We start from the raw sequence: 21,308 nt of genomic DNA, 5'->3' as shown, positions 1-21,308 counted from the left end.
CAGGCCCAGCACCTCAGCATGTGATGCAGCAGATGCACAAGTCTTTTCCTGAAGTGCTGCACTGAGTCCAGCTCAGGGGTTGGATGCTCACTGCAAATGGTTTCACATGGTGCTGACCTGGAAGATGTTGGGGGTAGGGCCTCCTAGCACTTTGGGCCTGATTCTCTGAGTTTGCTGTTCATGGTAAACACAAAATAACATAAATTGCTGCTGGGAAGCAATAACTGGGACAAGGGGGAATAGATCTGATTGTTTTGTCACTTTTTCATTTACACTAGCAGCTGGCAAATACTTTTCTCTTTTCAAGAGAGAAAACCTCTGACTCTCATGGTCAGAGGTTACAGCAGTAAAGCTGACATTGATTTACAGCAGATAATGCGTTGTGCTCTGATTCCTTTAAGTCTCCTGGAAAGTGCTGGAAATAGCTGCTTTGTCAGGGTTGTGACCTAAAATGCTTAATCACAGTTATCTCTAAATAAAAGCAACATATTTCCATCTTTATATAAATTCATAAGTATCAGTGACATGACTGACAGGATTTAACCACTGTAGGACAAACACAGTTCTTCATGGAGAGCAGATTGAACAGGATGTGATGGGACACTCACTCATGGTCTTGGGAGGCTGACAGGTGCCATTTCAGAGGCTTCAGAAAACAGAATAATATGCTAGCCACTTCAGACAGAATTTACCCAATTTTAATAATTTAAAAAATAAAATATTTAGTCTGCAAAAGTCATAAAGATCTTTTTTTCACCCAGTGGAAAGAAGAAAGATGTGCATCCAACTGTTTATCCCAGTATTTCAGGAAGATAAAAATTCCCCAGGTTGCTTATTTCTGCTAGGAAGGAGCTGGCAGATTAATTGAGATTGATGTTTCAAGTTGGATGAAATGGATCTCATATTTTATAATGCATAAGGAAGTTTTTATATATCATTGCATGGAACTGATACTGTATTGCTGGCAAGAAGCTTAATTATATGATAATTTAAATTTCACAGCACTTGAGAAAGCAGACCTACTTCATAGTAGGACAAAGCAGTTTAAAAAAAGGAATAATAAAGAAATACTGGATAAAACACCAATTTTCTACCAGTTTTGGTTAATCTGAGGAACTTGTTGCCCTTGATATTACTAGGCAGATTATAAAGAGAATAGAAATATGTTCCATTAGTTGGATGCATTTCAGAAAAAGCCCCCACAATATGGATAGGATTGTACTGTAATCATCCAATACAAAGTCTGTTGATGTTTCATGGTTTATTTTTGGTCTTTGCTTACCACAAATATCCAAGTATTTCAGTCGATTTTTGTCAAACTGCAAGTGTAAGTCAAATGCTGCCATGATATTTTACAAAAAAATGCCATTGGCAAGGCCATCTGGGATAGTGGAAAAAGCAACAGCAACACAATCTGTAGAGGTGTTAGGAGAAACAAATAAAAACTGCAGGGAGCAATCCTACAAAGGACATGTTGTGTAAACCTGTGGACGCTTTATTTTTAAAACTTGACACCTGAAAATGGCACGGTGATATCTCCTAAAGTGGTAATGCTGAAAACAAGCACAGAACAAAACCAAATCACTCATTAGCTGACAAACAGGTGGTGTCAGGTCTATATTTCACAGGTATTTTCAATTTTGTCGTCTTACTGCCAGCACAGGTACTCTGGTTTTAGCCACCCAAATCTGTGATTCCTGATGTTCCCTTGGTGCATTTAATGTCAATGTAATATTTAGACCATTCATATGTTCATAAATATAAACAGTGATTCCAGCAAAACAGACCAGAACTGTGGTATCAGATTTAAGAGTATAAATAGCAGCACGTTTGACTTTTGCACCATTTTTTTTTCACTAGGATCATGAATATTTATATGCTAGTTCATTAGCACGTGTGTAGAAATGTTGGAATCCTGGATGCTGAGAATTTTGTCAGCACTTTCTGTGCTGACAGACACTGACCCCCAAAAGAACCCTGCATTTGACCTGAGGCCGTGGAGAAGGCTTCCAAAATTGAATTATAGAACTGGGATTGTGGGTGTGGAGTTTAAATAGAAGTTTGTAATAGCACATGGTGGAAAATGTAAGAGTTTAAGGTTTTAGAATATAGTAATATATTTAAAGCAAGATGAAGGTTTTAGAGTGGTTGGTCCTTCTTCTTCACCTTCTTTTTCACCTTCTTCTTCACCTTCTTTTTCACCTTCTTCTTCACCTTCTTTTTCACCTTCTTCTTCACCTTCTTTCTGGGTTTGGGAAGTATTGTGTAACTGGATAAAAAAAAATCAGCATTGCAGGCATGGGTGGTTGGTTATTGGGTTAAAAGTAAAAATAATTTAGGTGTCAGTTCTTAATTGGACAGTTTATCCTTAAAAGGCCTTGTAGAGGAAGAGATGGGGCTCCATTTTTACTTTGTAAGAGAGAAGTGCTGTAGAACTCATGGCTTGTAAGATTGTAACATAGATAAGAACTGATGAACATCTGAGTCCCAACGAGAAATACCATCTTGCTATTGAATCCTGACCTTGGCAGAAAAGAAGCCAAAGAGTGGGCACAGGAATGCAGGTTGTATTTACTTTCCTCCCGATTCCCTGTGGTTTCAGGCTGGCAGAAATCGCCCACTCCCTGCTGAAGCTGGCTCCTTACGACACGCAGACCATGGAGAGCCGCGGGCTCCGGCGCTACATCATGGAGATGCTGCCCATCACCGACTGGACAGCCGAGGCGGTGAGACCTGCCCTGATCCTCATCCTAAAGAGATTGGATCGTATGTTCAATAAAATTCACAAGATGCCTACTCTGAGGTGAGCAGGTGGTCTGGAAACCCTCTGGGGTCCGTTTCTGATGTTGCAAGCCTTGAAGTGTGGGTACGTCATCTGCTGTTGTGTTGCAGTGAGTCTTTACAACACACCAGAAAATTACAGGTGTTTTTATCTCTGTAAGTGTGTTTATGTTGATGTTTTTGTTGTGTCTTCTGGTAGCAGTGTGGTTATTAAGAGCTAAAGAGAGAACTTCCAGAAATGTCATTTTTATTTCCCAAAAAGAAGTCTTCAAATTTTTTTTCCATCTCATTGCCCTTTTAATTAACTTCTGCTGTGAGTTTTTTAAAGTTAGACAGTAGTAAGAGTATTTCTAGCATGGCAATACTGTTATGTCCTCTGTAAAGACAAAAATAGTCAGAAGCTATGCAGTAGATTCTGATTGCTCCCTAGTAAAAGGCAAAGATCTGCATCAGCTGCTTCAGGTCCATGCCTAGTGGAAGCCTGGTAGATCACACAGTGGCATTATGGAATGTACAGGCTCTGGAAATTTCAAGAAATATTGACTGTGGAGCATCCCTGATTGGAGGCAGTGGTACAAATCCAGTCTGGGTGGTATAAAATCACTCAGAATTGTGAATTTTCCAGTGATCTGAGTAAAAAGAGGCATTGGTCTTGGTCACCCTCATGGCACCCTCATGTCCTCAACTGCTTGAATGGTACTTCATTGGCAGTCTCAGCTGAGAAGCCAAATCATGTTAGAGAACATCAGAATTATGTCCCAGTAGGAATTAAAGAAGGAACAATAATAGGGAGATGATATCTTCTTTCTGGCATCACTGTCCTTTTCTTTGGCTAACTTGCTTCAAAAAACTCCACCCTTCTAGAGAATTCAGAGGCAGAAATTTTGGTGTTTCTCTGTCCTGTTGGTTTGATTCTTTGCCATGTCTTGCCTGTTTCTCATTCATTTCTTCTCTCCCTGCTCGTACTTTCTTCTGCTTCAAAGGCACATAGGGCTTTCTGTTCCTGAAGATCTTTCTTCCTCATGTAAGCTGAATGGACATCCGTAAATTAAAATTCCTTTCATATTCTCTCTCTCTATGGCTGTACCTATGCTTGGCTTAAATTACTCTTTTGTCCACAAAAGGACAGCAAAGCCACTGGACCAAATGCAGCTACTAGATTTGAGCATCACTGAGTCAAGCAGTCTCTTTGGGATGGGTCTGGGTGCAGGAGCCCAGGAGCCATCCCTTGGGGTACTCAGGGATCAGAATCTTACACACTGCCTCCTGTGGGCATCCCACTCCAAACCCAGTGCCTGCTGGAGCAGTGGGTGTGTAAGAACCAGAACAAACCTCTGCTCTGGGGATTTAGTGACAGTGGATGCCCAAAGGTGAGATTTATGTTGGTCTGGAGAAGAGCTTGCATAGCGAACACTTGATTCCCCATGTGGCTCTGAGAAGTTACCTGAAGAGCTTAACTTGGGTACTGTTTAAGGCTTGAGCTAGCAAGCTGTGCCAGCCTTTTGTCTTTGTGTGCCAGTAAATGCAGTCAGCTGCTGGCTTGTGAACTACAATGCCTGCAGTCAGGCCCTGAGATGAAGGGGGTGAACCACTTTGATGTTACCTATGCTTATGATTAGGAAGGGAAATCCTTTCAGCATCTGGAGTAATCCCTAAATTTTGTTTTGGTGAAGAAAGCAAAGTGTCGGGAAGAAAGGATCCTGGAATGAAGGACTTGGGTGCTTCAGGAGGTGGAGATGAAGATTATACACCTGGGCCAATTTACATTTAGGGCAGTGTGTTTGGGAGTGACACTGAGGAGCAGCCAGAGGAGCTGCAGAGGTTCCCACTGAGGGCACTCAGGCTGATGGGGTTTGTTCATGCCAGCGGGAACACCCACAAGGCACACGAGATGGAGTGCATGGTGTCGGCACAGCAGACCTTTCCCCACACAGGCACAGCACTGTGTGCCCTCCCTCTTCAGCGGCAGGGAAGCACCAGGGAGTGAGAGCAGCTCCTGCCGCGAGGGGAGGGCTGAGTGAAGGCAGCCCCAGCCCGCTGTGCCGAGTCTCTCGTCTCTGCGCTGTGCTCTGTGCCTTTCCCCACACAGGCACACCTGAGGCCGCTGTGTGGCCTCCCTCAGTGGCAGGGAAGCATCAGGGAGTGAACTGCAGCTCCCGCCCCGCTCCTGCCGTGACGGGAGGGGTGCGTGTGGGCAGCCCCAGCCCGCTGTGCAGCGACTCTGGTCTCTGCTCTATGCCTTTCCCCACACAGGCACACCGCTGTGTGGCCTCCCTCCTCAGTGACAAGGAAGCACCAGGGAGTGAGAGCAGCTCCCGCCATGAGGGGAGGGATGTGTGTGGGCAGCCCCAGGCCGCTGTGCCGCGTCTCTCGTCTCTGCTCTGTGCCTCTGTGCCCTCCCGGACCAGCGCTCTCCCTGCGGGCACTCCGTGCTGCTCCCGGACACCCATCGTGGCTGTGTGACACGTCTGTCACTGTGTGTCGGTCGCCGTGTCTGGGCGTCTGGTGGGGGGCAGGAGCCCGCGGCTAATGGCACCTACTGTTGTATTGCAGGCGCCAGGTTGAGTGGGAGCCTGCCAGCAGTTTGATTGAAGGGGTTTGTTTGACACTTCAGAGGCAGCCTATCATATCCTTCCTGCCTCACCTTAGGTCTCTGATCAATGTCTGTGTCAATCTGGTGAGTAGCCGAGTGGCAACCCCATGAACCTTTGCTAAACCTTCCTTCCCCCTGCTGTTGGTTTCTCTGGACTGAAGATGACAGTTTATTCCCATTCCTGTCATTTTGCCTGTCCCCTTTACCCCTCATGAGGGGACTCTGCAGGTGACACCAGAGAAAGGAAGGTTCATTTTTGAAGTGGTGCATGGGGAGATACCGTGACCGACAGCAGCGGTCGAGCGATTTCTTTTCCATCCCTTCCCACGCACCACTTTGAAGATCCACCTTTGCCAGACTGAGCTGAGAGCTGAGGGCTGCAAGTTGGAGAGTGGGGTGGTGGAGACTGCACACACCTGGTAGAGTGGGGAGAGGGGGGCACTGGGGATACCTACCGTCCCCAGTGGGGAGGGCCCTGGTGGCTCTGTCAGAGGCCAGCGGGTGCTGCGTAGTCAGAAGGGTTTGCAAGGTGAATTGACTCCACTATTTGTAATGTCCCTGGCTTGATCTAGTACAGGTTTGCACTGTACAATATTCAGATCCCTCTCTTAGGAAAGTTTATGCCCCTAAGTGTGGTGTTTGTGAGGTCCCCAGGATGAGGTGAGAGATGAGAATCTGAGTCCATGTCCTCAGAAGGCTGATTTATTATGATGTGATATGATATGATACTATACTAAAACTATACTAAAGAAAGAGAAAGGATACAGACAGAAGGCTTAACAAGAATGATAATGAACAACTCGTGACTGACTCTTCAGAGTCTGACACAGCTGATGGTGATTGGTCATTAAGTAAAAACAATTCAGATGAAACCAATCAAACATGCACCTGTTGGTAAACAATGTCCAGACCACATTCCAAAGCAGCCAAACACAGGAGAAGCGAATCAGATGGTTATTATTTACATTTTTCTCTGAGGCTTCTCAACTTCCCAGGAGAAGAAATCCTGGCGAAGTGATTTTTCAGAAAATATGACAGTGACACCTAAAGTGTTGCAACAGACAAGTGATATGGACAGAGTTTGCCTGGTCAGACCACAGTGTTTCTGCAGCTGTTACACTGGGGGCAAGCCCCCACTTGGATATCCATGTAGCTCCAGCCACTTGGGCAAACAAGCAGGCTTTCATTCCATGTGCAAAAATATTAATTAAGGGGGAAAGGCTGCACTAGAATTTCACTGTTATTGGGTTTTATAACATTTTCTCCTTAGAGCACAAATGTTATAAACTTATCTCGCAGCTTACCAAAAACATTTCAGGATTCACCAGTGCTCTGAGGGCCTTTAAAAACTGATCACTAGCTAAAATGCAATGTAGGTTTTGCCAGGTTCCTGTCCTTCAAGTCAATTCAGCACTCATTGCTGCAAGGGCAGGGAAGCTCCAACCTGTCAGAGTCCATAATGCAAACCTGGGTCCTCAGATTGCTTAAGAGCTGTTACATGGGGAGTTTGCTAGACAGCTAGCTCAAGCAGGAGTTTGGAATGGCCTTGCAGTTTGTCAAGCAGGCATGGCAGATTGAATCACCCCAGCAAGCTCTCCAAGGGGCCCACAATAAGAATTAGCCAGTGCTCTAAAAATAGCAGAAAGCTCTGCAGCGCTGAAGTGCAGTCATTGTGCTTATGTTCTGCTGGCTGGGAACACCAGGGAGAGCTACCAGGAACACATCATACTTACTGCTACAAGTATTTTACCTTATTGCACTGGGAGCTGTGGGAGCACTGACTGCATGGTGTGTATCATGTGTAGACCACGAAGCCCAAAAACCAATCAGCCAGGAAGGTGGGGAAATATCTCAATGATAATCCATAGTCATGTAAAGAAGGAGCTCTGACTCTTTCCCTTCTAAATTGTCCTTTGGTTTTCTGGCAAAAAAACTGGTTACTGCCTTTTTCCCCAGGCTGAATTTGGAAAAGAAGCATGCTTTCATCTCCCATGAGCTTAGGTGTGGCCAGGTACCTTCTCCCTGTTCCTGTCATCTAGATGTGTCTGGTCGTGGTGAGAAACAGGCATATGCAGGCCTGTGATTTAATTGCTCCTGAGGGACACATCACAAGCAGTACAAATAACTCTCCCCCAAAAGTGCCGTTTCCCTGTGGTGAATATTCAAGGAGCTCCAGACAACCAGGCCACATGCAGGTGACTCTGCTTCAGACAGTCAGCTGAGAGGAATCATGCTTAGAGTTCCCCAAAACAGGCTGTGCTTGAGAGGAATCTGAACATTGTACAAAACCTGGCTTGGGTCAGACTTAGGACATTATTTTTCAAGCAAGGGAAGGGAAAAGATGTCCTCTTTCAATGCAGACTTTTTGCTTTGATGACAGATTTTTATTTGTTACAGTTGTCAAATGACATATCCTCCAACTCTAGCTGTTCCACCAGTCCAGTGCTGGTCATTCAGGGCTGGTACTGGGTACATTTACAAATGTACCGGGTTCCCTGTGCACTCCTCCCATCCATGCTGGTTTCCCTCTTTCCCCCTCCCTTTCCCTGCTAGAACACCGTCCCCTCACTGGCCCCAGCTCCTGCAAGGACCACTGGGGGGGCTGGTTCTGCTAGATCCACCCCAGCTCAGTGCTCAATGAAAGGCACCTCCATTTCACTGATGTTGGAGGATATGGCATGGATGAAACTGTAAGTAGCCAGCTGTGGTGATGTGCTCTGTTTGTATTGCAGGTGATGGGAGTGGTAGGACCCTCCAGTGTGGCTGACGGATTACCCCTTCTTCATCTCAGCCCTTATCTCTCGCCACCTCTGCCCTTCAGCACAGCTGTTGTCCGGCTTGTAGCATTGCAGATACAGGTGTGTCTGCCCTGGCCCACGGCCAGGCCTCTAGAGCTTCTGGTTGAGGCGCCAGCTCATCAGTGCTCTGTTTGCTTTCTGCAAAAGCTGGGCAAAAACTGTGGAACGCGCATCAAAAATTAACGAGAAGCGACATGTAAATTCTCCCTTCTTTCTGAAGGCTTGAACTGAGCTCAGAACTCATCTGTTGGGGCCAAGCCCACAGCAAGCATCCATCAGCTTAACGCTGCCGTTGAAGTCCAGGGAGTTTGGCTGATGGATGCTGTGTAAGGCTCTGATAAGCAGGTCAGGATTCCCTGCAGGATCTAAGGAGTTAGACTTCTGCCACAGGAGGACAGGCCCTGGCTTGGGTCACATCCATGCAACCCTTCCTGTCTTCCTGTGGGACCATGTGCGTAACTGAGAGTGGAGTTTGTGCTCTTCTGCTCTTAGCTGAGCTGGTCACACTGTGTGCCAGCACAAAAAGCAGGGCAACTTGGCTTTTCAGCTGCTGACGCAATGGTATCCTTGTTGCCAGAATTAAAAAAAAAAAGTTCCAGGCTTTTTGGAGAATTTCACCACTATTCCTTTCTAATAGCAGCACTATAACTTTTTACAGAGTCTTTCTGCCTCAGTGTCCCTTTCCTTCTCCACTGGCATGAAATTAGTCTGAACGGTGACCAAAGAAGTGACAAATTTCCTTATCTAGCTCCAACTTGCATTTTAAAATATGCATTGGTGCATCCAGTTGAATACTTAGGCAGGTATTTCTGAGCAGCAGCGTGGCTTGGGAAGGAAGGCTTATAGGGACCAACACACAAAGCTGTCCCTTCAGAGCATGAGGTACAAAAGGACTTTTTGGTACAAACTGACACAGAAGGAGAACAGATTTCTTTCAGCTTTGAGGTAATGGTTCTTTAATCAAAACAAATGAAAACAAAAGGCTACTTTCACCTGCTGTGAGGTATTAGCTACTAAAAAAACCAAAATAGATACCAAATTAATATTTTTTTTTAATTATGGGGAACATTTATTATGCTCTTTTCCCTGTTCAGTCATTTTTGGGCTTAAATGTAGTGAAAACTGAACATGTCAAGAAAAACATGAGTAATAATTCCCAGTTGTATTCCAGCAGAATACAAAGCAGAAGTACTTCACACCCCATCAGAAAACATCTCCTGGAATTTCTCAGACTAGGTCTGCAAGTGTGAGGAGTTGCAAGGTTCAGTTGCATTTCACAGCTAAGTCTGTAGCAACTGGGATGTTGTAAATGAGCAAAGGTTTTAGAGACAGCCATCTGAATTACCTCCTCTAAAAGAAGGTGAAAGACCTTTCAATTTCAGCTTGACTGTGTGTCAAGAAGTAAAACATGCATTTTGTTTATTTTTCAGGAGTTCATTCTTTGTCTAGGGAGGATGACAGGGCAGCACAAAGTGAGGAGAATGAAAATATGTTTTGTGAATAGCCTCCATGTTTGGACAGGAGAATATTTAGATAATGTCATTTGTGCAGTTTCCTCTGTTCCTTTTTTATTCCCTATGTCAGATCCTGGTACCACTCACAGCAGTGCAGAGCTCAGGACTGACACTCAGCTGACTCCTGTGGGATACATCTGATTCTGTTAATGAGAACTGGGAGTTAGGAGTGTGGGCTTCTTATGTTTGGCTATGGCACGAGCAGGTGATCCCTGTGTTTCCATGTGAATTCCCTTTACTCCTGACTGAGTGGTCTGAGGGCATCTCATTCAATCAGGTTATCCAGTCTGGTGTGGTGCTGTGTGAACAGGGATCATCACTCCCTGCAGTGACTTGTGTGTGTGATCTGGTGATGAAATCGTTTAATCCTTTTTTATTATTACTGCACAGGCTTTGAAAGAAGATTTTCCCCTAAGCCATGTCGTCTCCCCATTCACCAATCAGGAAAGAAGGGAAGGAATGCTTTTAAACCTACTGATTCCATTTGTGCTCACAGTAGGATCTGGAAGCAAAGGTCTGACTAATTTAACAAAAAGAATTTTTGTCCCCCTTTTCTGACAACTGATGTTTGCACTTTCCCTGCTCTCTGTATTTTATTTTTATCTTTATTTTTTAATTTGGTTTTCTGTCACTGGCAGTATGTCAGCTAAGTGCCCTTTGGGTCTGAGACTGAAAAGAGCCCCATTGGGATTAGTTATTATTTCTTCTCTTTATTTCAGCTGTGCCTTGGTTCTTGTGTCAGGTCTTACACAGATGTGCTCTGCTTTTGAAACTGGAGTGCAGGGCAAGACAAATCTGTTCTAGCAGAAGTCACAGAGGGGAGCAAAGGTCACAGAAACTGTGTGCCCCCGTGGATCACAGTTTGCCCAATCCATGCCACTTGTCTTGCACAAGTCCTGCTCCTTGCTTTCTCCTCTAGAGGGTCTTCACTGGTAAATCCCTAAATGAAAGCAAAGAGTAAAGGGAAAGGGGCATGCCAGAAGGAAATGAGACCACTGAACGGGACATTTCTTTGTGCTGTGTAGCTCTGTGTTTGTGTGTGTTTGTGTTGGTGCTAAAATAAACTTTGCCTTTGCTTGCAGGAGGAGAAGCAGCATAACAAGGTGTGGGGGACGGAGTTTTGGCTTAGGGGACATTTGAGATGCGCCCCATTTTGGAGCTGAACAGGGTCTGGATCTTTTGAGTGTCTATGATGGGATGTAGCCTGACCTTTCTCTCTCTTTCCCCTCACAATGCATCTCAGACAGCCCCTGGCTGGAGCAGCCTGAGGTCCTGCTGCTGCTCCAGACTGTGATCAATATCCTCCTGCCACCTCGCATCATCAGCACTTCCCGCAGCAAGAATTTCATGCTGGAGAGCTCCCCCGCCCACTGCTCCACGCCGGGGGACGCGGGGAAGGACCTGCGCCGGGAGGGGCTGGCAGAATCCACCAGCCAGGCTGCCTACCTGGGTGAGTGAGGGCTCCTGCTCACCACTGGGAAGGGACAGAGTGCTCGAGGCTGCAGAGAGCACCAAAGAAAACCATCTCAGGCAGGAGTAAGTGACCTCTTTAGAGTCGGGATTATCTCTGGAGTACATGGAAACGTGAGCAGTATCTGCTCCTCCACTGCAGCTGGAGGAGGAGCAGCACAGGTAGAACTGGCTCAGTTTTCATACTGCCAGAGCACAGCAGAAGCCACAAAGGCAGGTCAGGCTGCTCATCAGCCCCTAACATCACAGCCCCCCCTGGCCCTTGGCTATCTCGGGTGAGAGGTGGTGATGGAGCCTGTCTGGCTGCTGGCCCCACACACCGTCCTTATTGTGCCCTCTGCTTGCTGTAGGGTGCTGCAAGGTACTACTGTGTTATCTCACATCTGACCCACAGGTGAAAGGACAGAAAAAATAATTAAATCGGAGATGCAGCATCACTGAGACCAGTCAGGCCTAGACAGGGACAGTTTAGTCTAAAGCACCCCTTCAGAAACAGTTCTCTGCTTCTGATTTTGTGAGGGCATTTATCTGAATGCCCTGAAGATTTATTCTTGGGTCTTTGTTAACCTGTATCTGGGGAATGGAGTAAATCTGATGAAAAATTGGCAGTTCACCACTGATTTAGCCCCCCACCCAAACAAACCACGATACAGATGTGTAATGGCTGAGAAGTCTTGGTCATCCCATTAAGAAAAATGGAGTACTCAACTTCCCCCCAACAATTCCCAGGCCTTGCTGTTTTTACCAGACCAGGGGAGCATGGAATGGGGGAGATTCCTTGTTTCTCCTGTGAGCCAAGTGTCACTGCCCACTTAATTGCAGAGCATTGTTTTGAACTTGATTGCTGTTCATCCCCATTTGTAATGCCATGCTCTTGCTCTTGTGAATTACTGCCCTTGGCTTACTGGACCATATTTGTATTTAAATTGCAGTGTGGCCGTGACTCATGCAGCTGCCCTGCTAGAAAGGTTCTTGTCATCACCCTATAAATCATATGCAGATTATTGTGCTCACTCTTTGTGTGGATATGCTTGGTCAAGGTTTTTGAGGTTGTCTGATCAGCCAGGGCTGTTTTCCTCCTCTAAGCTGCTTTTGAAATATTCTGAAAAGATAAAATAATTTTGCAGGGAAGGGAGAGAGAACACCAGAGCAAGGAAATACAGAGGAATTTAGGTATGAAGTAGAAAGTTTTCTCTTGAATGGGACTGTCAGTCCTGATCCTGAGGCCTTTGCTACTAGAAGGCTGCTTGCTCCTTCCCTGCCATGTTTGGAGAGTGATGGAGAAGCCACTTGTGACTCTTGAGGTGTGCAGGCATGCACGTCCAGGCAAAACGTGCCCGTGTGGGTTTGTGCTCACTGTGGCCCCCCTGTCCTGCCCCCAATGCTTGTGAGGGACACTGGTGACATCTCTGACTGCCCTTTGCTGGTGTGTGTTCCCCTGTAGCCCTGAAGGTGATCCTTGTTTGCTTTGAACGCCAACTGGACAGCCAGTGGTACTGGCTGAGCCTGCAAGTCAAAGAGATGGCGCTGCGCAAGGTGGGAGGGCTGGCCCTGTGGGATTTCCTCGACTTTATCGTGCGAACACGGATCCCTATCTTTGTGCTCCTTCGGCCCTTCATCCAGTGCAAGGTAACAGTTGCTTTGGCTCCTGGTGTGTCACTCCCTGAAGGCAAGCTAGCCCTTATTCCCCAGCTGAGAACACAGGAACAGCACTGCTGGAAGAGCTCCATGTAGTGAGTGAGTGGCCTTTCAGAAGTTAGTAGGCCTAAGAACCCTTTGAAATGAAATCACAGAGCTTTTTCCTAGCCAAAACTACAGAGTATGCCAGTCATCCAGGAACTCTGATCCATGGAGTACAGCTAGTCTTAGTTCCTCTGGAGGGAGAAAGTGCATGTGGACTTAATTCTACAATGAAGGCATTCAGAGCCCTTGGAAGGAGTGTGGATGTGCTGAACCTGGGAGGGTGTTGGCAGAAATCTTTGAGTAATCTCTCTTCTGCACAGAGTTGGGCAATACAGCTAACAGCCAGGAAGGACCACTGCCCTTTCCATCCCTTGGATGAAGGTTCTGACAGGACTTTTGTGGGTGAAGAGGCAGCTGCTAGGCTAAGGCATTGTGGAGATGTTCACAGGGGTCCCAGGACCAGGGAAGAGATGAGAATGTTGACTCCATGTTTCAGAAGGCTTGATTTATTATTTTATGATATATATGACATTAAAACTATACAAAAAAATAGAAGAAAGGATTTCATCAGAAGGCTAGCAAGGAAAGCAGAAGAAGAATGGTAACAAAATCCTGTGTCTGACCAGAGAGAGACACAGCTGGACTGTGATTGGCCATTGATTAGAAACAACCACATGAGACCAATCACAGATCCACCTGCTGCATTCCACAGCAGCAGATAATCATTGTTTACATTTTGTTCCTGAGGCCTCTTATCTTCTCAGGGGAAAAAATTCTAAGGGAAGGATTTTTCATAAAACATGTCTGTGACAAGGCATCTGGGGTTTGAGTTAATCACAGCTCCTTGCCAGGTAGACTAGCACATGGTACTCTACTTTATTTAGCCTAGTCTCTCGAACTGACTTAATTGTCGTGGAGGAAGAAAGTTTTTCATGATAGGATTGAGAGCTTAGCATAAGGGAGCCCTCCATGTACCCTGTGCCACAGAGGTTTTGATCTCTGTTCAGTCAAATATAAGATTTCCTCTGAAAGACAGGTGGAAACCTCACAGATGGAGTCAAAACCTCTTGCCCACAAAGCCTGCTGGCTGCAGGCTCATGCTAGCCTGGAGACTAGTCCCAATTCCCTGGGCAGCATCTCCCTGCAGTGCTAACTGATCCCACTTTTGCAGCTGCTGGCCCAGCCAGCTGAGAACCACGAGGAGCTGAGTGCCCGGCAGCACATCTCGGACCAGCTGGAGCGGCGCTTCATCCCGCGCCCGCTCTGCAAGAGCTCCCTCATCGCCGAGTTCAACAACGAGCTCAAGATCCTCAAGGAGGCCGTGCACAGCGGGTCTGGTAAGGAAAGCAGGCACAGCTCAGGGCCAGCAGCCCGGGCTGGAACAGCTGCTTGCCCCTGCAGGGAGTTGTGAGGCAGACCTGGCCTCTGCCTAAAACGGGAATGGGGCAATCCACACACACCCTGCCAGCCTGCCCCTGGAGCTTATGCTCAGCCTTGCCACTGAACAGCCAACAGAAGTCCAGGTTAGTTGTGAAATGCACCTATTTTTGCACCAAATCTGAGTTGTCATTCCAGTCTCAGCTGGCTTGTGCAGCCCCAGTGCAGTGAGTCCCTCCATGCCACTGTAAAGCCAAAGCTGCTTGTGCAGAAAGCTCTGGCTGTTCAGCAGTAGCAGATCTTCCTCCTCCTTCCTCCTGGTCTCTTTGATTTTCCTCTACTGTGACATCCTGATCAGCATCCCTGAGCTGATGTGGTGCTTCAGAATTCTCTCCTGCACAAGGGGAGACTTTTCTCCAGTGACAGCCACCCCTGTTGCCACAAGATGGCAGCTGCTGCTCATACGTGGCAAGTGGTTTAAGTGTTTTTTTCTTAGGAAAGCAAATTGAAAAGGAAATGCTTCAGTCTTTTTTTCCTTGGCAATAATTTGCCTTGTTTCTAAATGTTGAAGCTGATCTGTAAAATACAGGGTTGTGAAAATCAGGCTGCATAAGTAAAACAGAGATTTTGGAAAGGTGAGGTGAGCAAGGCAGCTGCTAGTGTTTTATCACCTCTGCCACCCCTGTCACAGTATCACAGAATCATCAAGGTTGGAAAAGACCTCTGCGACCATGAAGCTCAACCTTTGCCTGATCACCACCTTGTCAACTAGACCATGGCACCAAGTCCCAAGTCCAGTCATTTCCTGAACACCTCCAGGGGTGGTGACTCCACCACCGCCCTGTGCAGCCTATTCTAATGCTTAGCAACCCTTTCCATGAAGAAATTCCTCCTGTCCAGCCTGAGCATCTCCTGGTGCAGCCTGCAGAACATTTCCCCTTGTCCTGTGGCTCACCCTCCTGTCAGGAACTTGTAGAGGGTGAGAAGGTCCCCCTGCCCCATTAGTCCAGGTTCCCCATATGACAGGAACGCTTGGCTTGCTGTTGCTCTCCAGTGCCACCAGTGACTTGGGTTTGGTTTTCCCCCTGTTGTGCAGCTTACCAAGGGAAGACATCTGTCAGCACAGTGGGCACCTCCACGTCTGCCTACCGCCTGAGCCTGGCCACCATGTCCCGCTCCAACACGGGCACGGGCACGGTGTGGGAGCAGGAGAGCGAGCCCTCCCAGCAGGCCTCGCAGGACACGCTCAGCCGCACCGACGAGGAGGATGAAGAAAGTACGTGGCCACACACCAAGCCCCCAGCACTGAGGATGTTTTCTTCATGCCCAGAGGCCGTCTGGGAGGGGAGCACAGTTGCCCCCGTGTCCCAGTGTGAATTAAAGGCCCACAGGAGCGTGAGGTTGAGCAGGTGGTACATGGTGTTGAAGTTTGGGCTGTGAAATACCTCTTCACTGCCTTCTGAGCTGTGGCAGGGCAAAGGGGAGGGTACATGGAGGTTTTTAGTGCCTAATGTACAATTGTCAGTGCTGACAAGGCATTGGGCATCCAGACCTCTCTCTGGCCATTGTGGCTCTGTAGTTGGGATCCTGTTCCTGCAGGATCCCCAAAAGCATCAAACAGAAGGAGTGAGAATGGGGGCTCAAAAGAAAGGTCCATGCAGTTACAGTGGAATTGCCTTTTGGGAAAGAGCAGTTAGCCTGAAACTTTGCAGGTTTCAGCCCAACTTTATTCCACTAAACTTTGTACAATCCACCCAGAGCTGTACTGCTTATACATGGTTCAGATATTTACTCACTGTGGCAAAATGTGGTTTCAGCCTCAGATTAATTCCGAGCCACCGTGTGGAACGGTAAGTGCCCTCTTCCTGTCTGAACTGTGACATTATTCCCTCAGCCCTGCCTTGGATAAATACTGCTGTAAAATATTTCAGCACACCAGAATTGAAAAAAAGGTCAAAAAGAGGAGAGAAAATTACATAAACCCACCCCTTTGTTTTCTTTACTTGTTATTAACAAGTTGCTGAGGCAAAAACCACAATAATGTCTTTCTGGATACTTATAAAATTTGAAATAGCACTGAAAGTTTTAAGCAGTCCTGATTGCAGTCCAGCTGCATAGTTCTCTTGCACTATGATGTATTTGAGCCAATTTATCCACATTTTCATTACATTTTAAAATGCATGTCCTGAAGGGTGTTGAAGAGTGTCAGTTCTGCATTTTGCTGTCAGGTATTTTGGCTTTTTGTCGCAGTGCTTTGCTAGATCATAGCAGCAGTTTATTTCACAGCAGAAAAACGTCCACTTATAACCTTTATGCTGGAAACACTGTATATTAACAAGCAATTTATTAATCACAGGAATTAACCCCTAGTGGAAGCTGAATTCTGCAAACATGTTTTCCTGAGAGCCATTTAAAGAATACATAAACCCTGTTCCCTGTTTGTCAGGTTCCTCATCCTGCAGAGGTTTATAAGTGTCTTTCTGCACAGTGGCTGTAATATCTAATAGAATATTCCCATTTACAGGCTTGAGCTCTTGGTAAGTGAATGCTGGGTACTTCTTTGGCATCCTCTTATCTCTTGACAACTCTTGGGATGCAGGTGGGGTTTGGGTGGTTGTTTCCTCTCCTTTCCTGTTTTTTCTCTCTTTCTAGATGACTCCTTGAGCATGCCCAGTGTGGTAAGTGAACAAGAAACGTACCTTATGGGTGCCATTGGGAGGAGGCGGTTCTCCAGCCATCTCTCCAGCATGTCTGCACCTCAGGCTGAGGTGGGCATGTTACCCAGCCAAAGGTAAAAACATGGGCTTTTCCCCTTTCCCATTTTAATAACAAGAGCAGAAATGGCCCAGGTACATCAGAGAGGTGGGATGGTGGAATTGCTGCCAGCATAGTGATACTAAATTCATTCATCCTGGAATAGTATTGGACCAAGGGTGCAGGGTTAGAAATAATGATTTTCCAGGGTGATCTCTGTTGTGTAGGGTCCATAAGAACAAGCTGTCATCCCCAGCAACCTTCCTCTTAAACAGTCTCAGAAACACTCTACATTATTATTTTTCTCTGCTGCCTCTGAATAGCAAAAGGAAATGTGGTTTTGGGGTATTCATTGAACCAGGGGGCCATACCCAGTTTGTGTAGGGAAGTGGGGAGGGGGAGTCTTGAGAAGCTGGGAGAGAGGGACAGAGGCAGTTTGATTTGTTTTCTTCCATGTATTCTTTGTCCTTCCTAGAACAGTAACTAGCTCATCACAGAAATGAAATGCTATGTTCAAAGATGGGATTTAATACTGTTTTAAACCTGAAATACTTGTTGATACAAATAACTTTGAATGCCTTATTTCTGGTTGACATGGAATGGTGAGAAAGTGCCTATTGGGAAATGTTCATCTTTAGAAGATGTGGAGAGAGGTTTTGCATTTAAACATGATTTTTTTTTTTCTAAATAAGCAATGCTTATTTTTTTATTTGTCCGTGACATAGTTATCCCAGGATATCTGACAATAGATGTATTAATTTGTGTTATTTCCTTTGAACCTTTAAAGAATATATTCTACATTATGTCTTCACCACCCCTGGAAAATCAAACAACATTGTTCCCTCCTCATTCTTGCTTGGAGTTAAAAAAATAGCCTTGATAGATGAAGGAAAATTAACAGTTGTGATACCTACCAGCAGAGACAGGAGAAGTGATTTACAGGAGAGAAGTTACACAGGTTTTATCTGGGAGTTTTCACAAAAGGACTTACAGGAACTCATTTGACTCTTGAACACAGTTGATTCAGTCCCTTTGTTCCTTGAAAAATTAATATGCTAGACTGCATTTTCCTCAATCTTTCACTACCATCTTCAATGCATAAACTTCATAAGAGTCACAGCTGACTGAGAGCTTTGTGCTATCCCAAATCATGGTAGATGCTGAGAAAAAAAAAGACTTTAATTAAAACAGAGCTTCACTCTCTACTTTTTAAGCGTATGGTATAGCAGGAGAATCACTTTTCATCTGGGTAGGGGAAGGACCAGCTCAGCAAGCATAACCATAGTCCTCAACATCCTGCCCTTTGAGTTATGGATGGTCTCTGGGCTTTCAGACTGCCTCACAAATGTAAGCCAATTAATGCAAAGTAATATTGTTACTGCTTTCCTGCTGCTAACCCAGCAGACTACTTTCCTTCCTTCTTTCTTTCTCTTTCTTTCATGTTTTTCCTGTGGCCTGAGCAGGCTGCTCCTGCCTGATGGCTGCATTGGAATTGTGTCCCTTTGCCAAGACCCTTGCCAGCTGTTTATTTACAGTTTCACTGCACTATAAGACCTTGTTTCCTGGATGTTTGTCCTTAGAGTTGCACCAACAGGAGAGTGGTCTATAGCTCATGGGAGATAGATCAGCCCTCCCTCAAGGAAGAAGTGGCTCAGGGTGAAGGGAAAAAAGCTTTCTCTGAAGCTGAAAGTAAATAGAACTGAAATAAACCAAAATGCTGCAGGAAAATAGCTTTGAAAGCAGTTCCCTGCCTTATTTCCTTTAGAAACACATCCTGTTGAACTTCTCAGCTCCCCAAATCTCAGCAGAGATGTGGAGGGCTTCATGCAGTGTGAACTCTCTCTAAAGACTGCTGCTGTTACCAGATGTTCTTTCAGCTCCTCTGAGTCATATTTGTGCCGTTGAGCGTGTGAGACCAATTAATGTTACCCTCCTCTTTTTACTTTTTTTATTCCATTGATATTTTTTTTCCCTTGAAAACAGAGACAAGTGCATGCTTTTTGCATTTTCTTTCCCTAAATTCTTAATCTCCCTGCCCCTTCCTGCAGTGAACCTAATGTCCTCGATGACTCCCCGAGCCTGGCCACTGAGGGCAGCCTCTCTAGGTACAGTGTGAACACTACCTGTCTGTCAGTGTGTGTGCTGGGAAACGAGCTGTTCCCAACCTTCTGTCTCTTCCCCCTCACCTTTTGTCACTCTCTCCATCTCTGTCTCTTGTGGCTCATCAATATTCAGGCCTGCAAGTCAAAGGTGTAGCAGCCCACCTTCAGTTTTCAGCTTTGATTGCCAATAACTTTGAGAAGGCTAAGGAGAAGGGGAAAGAAAAAGCTGTAGTGAATGAAGCAGCAGGCTGGCCTTGGGGTTTTCCCCTTGTTTGGAGGGCATGAGAAAGATGATCCACGAGGCATTAGCTGTGTCCTGTTATAAGCATTAGTCTGAAGGCTTATGTAAAATGGAGACATCTGTTTTTTCATTCATCTCACAATGCTGTCACCACAAAAGACTTCATATCAATCTGAGGTTTTTTACCATTCACTGATAAAGCTAATTATGGTAAGTCCTGTGTAATATAGTGTTTTGTGAGTGCTTTACAATAATTCTCATTAATTATGCAAAGCATTTTCAATTCTCAAATGACACCTTAGAAATCTTGCAGGTGGACACCATAAATACATATCTGAAATGGCTCTGTTGGTGCTGGAGTTCAGGTCTAGCTGTTCCTCATTACCCACAGACAGGGGAGCAAACACAAATGGGCCAGGAGTGAACTTAGAAGGGAAGGCTGCACCTTTAACACCCAGATCTGTCATGTTAATCATTCTCCCTGCCTCTCAACCCATCCTCCTGAGGCTGGAGAGCTGCTGTAGTCCCAAGAGCATCTCTGTTTCCTCCCAGGAGAACACGGCCCCGTTCATTGGCGACACGGAGGGTAACTTGTTATTTCACTCCTGCACCAGTGGCAGCTGTGGATATGTTGAGAGGCGTTTGTGTGAATGGTTTCTGTTCCATTAGCTTGGGTTCCCATGTTGGTAGTGGCTTTTTGGGATGGGGACAGGCTGCTGTGTTTGTTTGTTCATTCTCCTGAGCTGACTAAAGGAGAGTTTATCACCAGTGCTGTCACTGGGCTCATTCCATGCAACATGGTGTCCTTCGTGTGTGTGAGCCCTGCTCTGGCAGACTGGTCTGGGATGGGCTAGGAAAAGACATCAGCTTCTTGGCAGAGGCAGGAGTGCTGTTACCTGCTTTTTTGACAAAATAAGACAGACTGCATGGCCATCTGAGCTAAAGAGGTGAAGATAAATAATTCAAAGGACTTCTGTGTGGTCCCTTTAGCAGCACTAGAAACTCACTGCAGTATTTGAAGAGGATGAAGGGGAAGGACTGTACCTGAGCTAAGGCCATAATGACCTGATACTTGATTACATCAGTGTTGGTTTTGAAATGTTTTGATCTTGTTAAGTAGGGGGTAGCCACTCCTAATTACAGTGGTGAGGCTGAGTACTATGAGACACCTAAATCAACAAATGTATTCAAACACAGGAATTTATTCTGAACCCTGAACTGTAATCAGCTGCACAAAGGGTTCCTACTAATTCCTGTCCCAAAAATTTTCTCTAGGGACCAGGACACCCTGCTCTATGGTACAGAGATGTAAAGCAAATGGGTGAGCAGCTGCACTTGGGAGTCAGTTCTGCTGAGGTTTATTATCCTTTTCCAGGAGCAGCACTAATGTCTTAAGGATGGGCACCAGGGCTGCAAAGCCTTAAGAAGGAATGAAGACACTGGAAATATGTCTGAAAAGATTAGGTTAGATCTCTGGGAGGAGGAAAAGATGTTCCAACTGCATTGTTAAATGTGAAAATTGGATTCTCCTCTAAAGGACAGCAGTAATAAAGCAGATGTTGCAGAAGCTTATTCTTCTGTGGGGATTATAGGGCAGAGTTAATTTGGTTTTACATTCAAGAACATTAGTTCTGAATAAAGCAGGCTTGGGTTTTTCTGATGTAACTTTGATTTTGGCTGGCGTGCAATGATAACTTTTTAGAATCAGCTTCTAAATTCACAAGCTGGTGTTTAGTCATACCTGAGATAAAGAAATAAACAATATTTACTTGGGACTAGACCTTTATAGAAGGTAGGAGCCTTAAATAAATTAAACAAATTGTGACAAATACAAAAATAATAAAGTCTGTTTCCCGTTGTTCTACAGCAATTAGACCCAGCCTTGGAGAAAAGCAGGGAAGGCAGGAAGAGGAGAACACTGAAGTGCTCAGCCAGCTTAGGGTACAGGGCTGAGGAGCATCCTGATCTGTTGTGGATATAATCTGAGAGGACAGG

The 21,308-nt window shown here is 45.7% G+C and overlaps 1 protein-coding gene across 13 annotated transcripts in view; it reads left to right on the top strand.

Moving 5' to 3' along the window:
- Positions 1–21,308, top strand: part of UNC80 (unc-80 homolog, NALCN channel complex subunit) — a 126,446-nt gene that overhangs the window by 93,742 nt on the left and 11,396 nt on the right. For 11 of the 13 annotated variants that reach the window (XM_066553629.1, XM_066553628.1, XM_066553632.1 and 8 more), the window contains 10 exons: positions 2,603–2,803; positions 5,335–5,458; positions 8,107–8,232; positions 10,077–10,200; positions 10,930–11,136; positions 12,601–12,785; positions 14,011–14,176; positions 15,313–15,492; positions 16,869–17,007; positions 19,019–19,075. In XM_066553629.1, coding sequence (XP_066409726.1) covers positions 2,603–2,803; positions 5,335–5,458; positions 8,107–8,232; positions 10,077–10,200; positions 10,930–11,136; positions 12,601–12,785; positions 14,011–14,176; positions 15,313–15,492; positions 16,869–17,007; positions 19,019–19,075 — 1,509 coding nt within the window. The remainder of the gene's footprint in view (positions 1–2,602; positions 2,804–5,334; positions 5,459–8,106; positions 8,233–10,076; positions 10,201–10,929; positions 11,137–12,600; positions 12,786–14,010; positions 14,177–15,312; positions 15,493–16,868; positions 17,008–19,018; positions 19,076–21,308) is intronic. The other 2 variants (XM_066553631.1, XM_066553638.1) reach the window with 1 other exon arrangement.

This window comes from Molothrus aeneus, chromosome 7, assembly GCF_037042795.1.
Source record: "Molothrus aeneus isolate 106 chromosome 7, BPBGC_Maene_1.0, whole genome shotgun sequence".
NCBI lineage: Eukaryota > Metazoa > Chordata > Aves > Passeriformes > Icteridae > Molothrus > Molothrus aeneus.
The sequence above is the reverse complement of the archived record's forward strand: the minus strand, read 5'-3'. Positions and strand labels throughout refer to the sequence as shown.